The sequence below is a fragment of the Rhincodon typus genome, chromosome 16 (genome assembly GCF_021869965.1).
Source record: "Rhincodon typus isolate 14 chromosome 16, sRhiTyp1.1, whole genome shotgun sequence".
Taxonomy (NCBI): Eukaryota; Metazoa; Chordata; class Chondrichthyes; order Orectolobiformes; family Rhincodontidae; genus Rhincodon; species Rhincodon typus.
Window position 1 is genome coordinate 30,536,256 of NC_063347.1, and position 6,119 is coordinate 30,542,374.

At 42.5% G+C, this 6,119-nt stretch overlaps 1 protein-coding gene across 1 annotated transcript in view; it reads left to right on the forward strand.

Moving 5' to 3' along the window:
* The first annotated feature begins 4,245 nt into the window (after positions 1-4,245).
* Positions 4,246-6,119, forward strand: part of LOC109929421 (protein ATP6V1FNB) — a 5,536-nt gene continuing 3,662 nt past the window's right edge. Inside the window, exon 1 of the mRNA XM_020529095.2 lies at positions 4,246-4,773. Coding sequence (XP_020384684.1) covers positions 4,353-4,773 — 421 coding nt within the window. The 5' untranslated portion in view covers positions 4,246-4,352. The remainder of the gene's footprint in view (positions 4,774-6,119) is intronic.

Here is a 6,119-nt window from a genome sequence, read left to right on the forward strand (position 1 = left end):
ATTTGCAGTCTGTCAATTGCACAGCAGCAGTATGTATCATTTAAAAGATGCAGTGCAGCAACTCAGCAAGTCTCATGCAAAAATACCTTCCAAACCTACGACTTCTTCCCTGCAGAAGGTCAAATGTAGCAGATGCAAGGAAACACCATCACTTACAAGTTCCCCCCAAGTCTCAAGGCTTGTAGCGGGGATGCTGGTGTCGGGGAAGGGATTATGTTGAGTTGTGTTGGGGGTTTGTGGTTGTTAAGTGTGTTGTACGTTTAACAGTTACTCAGGACGTGCTAACTATTAAAGGAAACAGAATTCTCCGATGCAAGGAGATTTCTTCAGAGGGCTCCAGAATCAGATGAACTACCCATCAGAATCTTCAATTTCCTGGGGAATTCCCATGGAGTCTGCTGCACTGGGGAGTCTGTAGTGTCCTGACATACATTTCCATTTTGTGCTGTTCCAACTACTATCTGGGTCAATGCTTTTCTTTCTTGATTTGTCTCTATTCTTTGATTTACCACATCTTCCCAGATTTGATCCTTTACCTCCTATGTTTAATTTAAAAAGCTTCTCCAATTCCCTAATTATGGAATTCTTCAGAACCCTAGTGCTAGCACAGTAAGGATAGACCACACCAATGGTATAGATACCACTTTCCCCAGTGCTAATGTCAATTCCCCACAAACTGGATCCCACTTCTCCCTCACCAGCCTTTGAGTCATGCATTAATTTCTCTAATCTGATCTGCTCTATGATAATATGTAATAATTTAGAGATTATTACCTTTGCTGCTTTTTAATTTGGTGACTAGCCCCTTATACTAATCGTATACAATATCTTTTTGTATCCTATCTCGTTGGTACCTATATGGACCACAGTGACTACATCCTTTTCCTCCCACTTCAAATTCCTCTCTGGCCTCATCAAATATCCGGAATTTTAGCACAGCCTTCTGAACTCTTGCTCTTTGCTGCAGGGGCAGTGTCAATCCGAATCACTGTACAGTCTCCTGTTACCATTATATTGCTTCTTGATTCCAGCCACCACCTCCCCAACTTTGATGGCTCTCTGCAGCCCAGTGCCATGGTTAGTTAGGTCACCCACATTTCAGCCCACACTCTCGTCCAGACAAACTGAAAGAACCTCAAACCTGTTAGACAATTGCAAAAGCTGACATGCCTCCATCATGTCCTGGGTCTCATACTTGCCTTACTCTCAGTCAAACCATCTGTCCCTGACCACTAACCTGATCACAGGACCCCGTCCTAAGGGGTGTGACCACTCTCTGGAGTAAAGTAACATTACCCACTCCATAACGCATTGCAATGTCTGCAACATGGCCTCCAACTCATAAACTTTGAGCTAAAGGCATGATTGACCTGGATCACGCTAGTATCCAGCATCTATAACTTATAGTTACAACATATCACATGTCCTGGCAACGTCATTGGGTCATTATTAATTTATAATTAATAAACCCTACTACTCACTATAAGATTTCTTACCACGCAAAAACCTTACTAATAAATTTCCTGGGGTTTTAAAGATCAGGTAAATGAGCAAAATAATCACCAAGAAATCACGTATCTCTTTCCCTGTGATGCCATCCTTTTAATTGGATCTGAATACAATTTAGGGGTGAAGGGCCTTCTCAAATCTGAACATCCATTTGGTCTCTGTCCGGTCTCGAGTAACTTTTCAATATCCCTCTCCAGAAGGCTAACCAAGTTAAAATAGAAAAGAACTCACCACTTCTTGTGTTGTTAGCTGGTGTACTGATTGGTACCTGGCAGAGGTTAAACACCAACTCACAAACAGTTTTTTTTTATAGAATACCTACAGTGTGGAAACACACCCTTTGGCCCAACAAGTCCACACCAACTCTTGGAGCATCCCACCCAGACCCATCCCATCCTCCTATAACCTACCTAATCTACACATTCCTGAACACTATGGGCAATTTAGCATAGCCAATCCATTTGGCCTGCACATCTTTGGACTATGGGAGGAAACCAGAGCACCCGGAGGAAACCCACACAGACAGTCACCCAAGGGTGGAATCGAACCCGGGTCCCTGGTGTTGTGAGGCAGCAGTGCTAACCACTGAGCCACCATGCCACCCATATCACAAAACTATTTTTATCTCCAACAAAAGTAGAAATTGCTAGAGAAGCTCAGCAGGTGTGGCAGCATCTGTGAAAACATTGTGTGACTCTTCATTCAGTTTTTCTTTTTAGCTCCCTTGGACTATGATCCCTCCACCAAACATCAAGCTGTTGTTTCCAGGACTGTCACTGACCTCACCTTCTTTAGAGATCTTCACCCCCACAGTTTTAGCATCTCAAAGACCCCAACTCTCCACATCATGCTTCTACACTTTCAAAATTTACAAGCAAGATCCGTCGTTTCAGACGGTTCTTGCTCCATTTAAAATATTTCTCCCTATCTTCTCTCTTCTTTTTTAATTCTAACACTTCATGTTTGTTCCACAATTTCCATTTTCCTGGCGCCAGCTGCCTCCTTATCACCATGGATATGCAATTGCTGTACACCTCCATCCCCTATTGGGATGGTCTGAGGGCTTCCCACTTCTTCGTTGAAAAGAGGCCTGAACAATCCCCATCCACCATCACCTTTCTCTGGCTGGTGGTGCTCGTTCTCACTTTTAACAATTTCCCCTTTAAGTCATCTAATTTTCTCTGAGTCAAAAGGTGGCTATGGGTACCCACATGAGTGCCTGTTATGCCTGACACTTTCTGGGGTATGTTGCACGTTCCTTGTTCCAGTCTTACTTGGGCCCCCTTCCCACAACACTTTCAGTGGTGCTGCTTTCTGGCCTTGTCTGGAATTGGAGATTTCTTCAATTTTGTTTCCATATTTCTTCCTTCTTTCCTCTTCACCTGCTCCATCTTTGATGCTTACCTTCCCTGCTTTGAGTTCCCCATTTCCATTTCTGGGGATAAACTGTTCACAAATATCCACTACAAACCCATCGACCCCCACAGTTTCCTTCACTATACTTCTTCACACCCTGTTTCCTGTAAGAACTCCATTCCATTCTCCTAGATTCTCATCCTTGTTGTATCTGCTCCAATGATGCTATCTTCCACAGGGGTGGAACCTCTAACCGAGGATTCCCCCACATCATGGTTGGCAGCTGCATGAGACAGTTTTCCCATTGCTTCTCCCCTCACTCATTCCCTTCCCTCCCAAAACAGTGAGAAGTCTTCTCTTGTCCTCTTTTTCCACCCAATCAGCCTTTGTATTCAAGGTATCATCTTTGGCCATTTCCACCACCTTCAGTAGGATACCACCAACAGTCACATCTTCCCCTCTGTTCCACAGTCATCATTCCACTGGGACTGTTCCCTCGAAAAGACCCTGGTATGGTTCTCCGTCACACCAAACACCTTTCAGTCTTCCAATTGGCACCTTCCCATGTAATTGCAAAAGATGTAAGATTTGCTCCTTTGACTCCTCCCTCCTCACTGTCCAAGCCCTCAAACACACCCTCCAGGTGAAGTAGCAATTTACTTGTACTTCTTTCAATGTAGTCTACTGTATTCACTACTCACAGTATGGTCACAATATGGACAGTGGGGGCAGATTAAATGCAGACTGGGTGACCATTTTGCAGAACACCTCTGTTCTGTCTGCGAGAATAATTCAATCTTCCAGTCGCTTGCCATTTCAATGCACCATCTTGTCTCCATTTGAATATTTTCATCTTAGGCCTGTTGCAGTGTCCCAGCAGAGCTCCAACGAGCTGGAGAAACAGTGCCTCATTTTTCTCTTCAAAGGATGATGGTGAAACTCATATTCATCGAATCCATATAAAACTTTCTTTGTCTCTTAAATGACAAGAGGGTGTCAGAGTTTGATATTCAAAAGACATTTGCAAATGGTTTTCAATCTTTAAATAGATTATAAATAAAGAACCTTCATAATTTGCTAATTAAGTAATGATGCCACTGCAAATCTGCTGATTAAAAGTAAATGATCATTGTAAAGGTACATACAGCAGCAGATTCAGGGCCACTTTACTGGTGGCAAACTTTAGATTACAGAGCAAGCAATTCTTTGTATCACCACAAATTAAAGTTTGGTTTGTTCAAAACTTTCTACTGGCAATGACTTCGGTTACTCACACAGAAAAACACTCCAGCCAGTAGAGGCCCCCAAGGATTTAGAAGTGAATTGTTTGCTTTGTAAGCTCTTGAACATGATGATTGCAACCATGGTGACAGACTGAAGCCTTGACTGTAACTTTCTAGTGCCAGTCGTAGTACACAATACCAAGCAAAAGCAAAGCTCCTTTTGTACGGCTTAAAATTGTTTCCTCATCAAGTTAGCGAAGAGAGATGAAACATTTGTTTGACACTCGCACGCAGAAGTGTTGGACAGAACTTATCGAGAAAGAAGCCTACACCCGGATAGCCTGGAAAGACAAATATGGGGCCAAATATTCAAGGGTTCCACCTGCCATTCCCAACAAGAAGAGTGAAGTTCCCAAGCTTCCTACCGGGTATTATAGCCTTCCAGCAATTCAAGTTCCAAAACAACAGGAAGAAAGAAAAAAGGTAGTTCAGGAAACACCTTCAAAACCTGAAGAGTTTCAGGAGATGCGGCCTGTAACTCCCCAGGTTCGAGCTTTACTATATGATGGCTTTTCGAAAGAGCAGAAGGGCAGGTATCTGTACCTGGAAAAGAGGAAGGCAAAACATCCAGAGGAAAAATTCCAATATCCTATTCTATCTTCCTGGGAGTACGGTTGGAGACAGGGTGAGTGAAATACCATAATAAGTTAAGACCAGCTCTTCTAAAGTAAAATCACTTTAATGATTGAATTGGTCACAGTACAGTGTTTCCAATTTTTAACATATTCCCCTTTTTTAAGATGTCTGATGTGATTCAAATATCATGTGAGTAATGTGATTTACTGGAACACCTAAGTGCTGGACAGAACTTATAGAACAAGAAGCCTATTTCCGTATAGTCTGGAAAGATACTAATGTGATTAATGTGATTTAATGATATTTAGTTAAGACTGATGTAATAGTTAAGACTAATTATTTCTCCAGCTATACTTTTTACATATTCATTGTTTTACCAAAACATTTGTAGACCTGCTGAGATCAATTCCAGCTGGAGATTACCCTTCCCTCTTAAAGCAACTCATCATAGTAGCAATTTAAAACCAACCGATCATTCCTGAGCATAATTGCCTCCATGACCACCAAATAATAAGCACAATTGTTACTGTATTAGTAATTATGGTCAAGTAAACTAATATCATGTCAGACAAGACGGATGTTCTCTTTAAATTCCACAGTGATGGCTAATAGTAATTGCACGTACTGTGCATCGATTGTGAAGACGTTGGGAATATTAAGCTATTTCAGTAACGTAGATTCATAAAATCCCTACCATGTGGAAACAGGCCATTTGGCCCATTGAGTCCACACTGATTCATCCCACCCCTCCACCTTATCTCTGTAACCCTGCATTTCCCATAGCTAACCCACACATCCCTGGACACTGTGGGCAATTTAGCATGGCCAACCCACCTTTGGACTGTGGGAGGAAATTGGAGCACCCAGAGGAAATCACAGACATAGGGAGAATGTACAAACTCCACACACAGTCACCTGAGGCTACAATCGAACCTGGGTCCCTGCTACTATGAGGCAGTGCTAACTATTGCACCACCATCCCGCCATATGTTTATGTTAGGCGCACATGTTGTATATTGTCTCCATCCTCAGTTGAGATAACAATGTTATTTCCCTGAGTTTAGGTGAGTAGGCCACCTTTAGCATTGGTGAATCAAATTTGTGTGTTACCAATGATGTTGTTACCATATATCACTGTGACTCACACAACTGGTATCTCCAGCCATGAGGGCTCCATCCATGGCCTAATCATACTTTCCCATGGAACATAATTCACAGACATGTGGTCAATTTCCACATGTGCAATGACATCCAGTTCAACTTTGTTATTACTTGACCATTTCAGTTGGCTGTACTATCAGAGATAACAAGGTGTAGAGCTGGATGAACACAGCAGGCCAAGCAGCATCAGAGGAGCAGGAAAGATGACGTTTCAGGCCTAGACCCTTCTTCAGA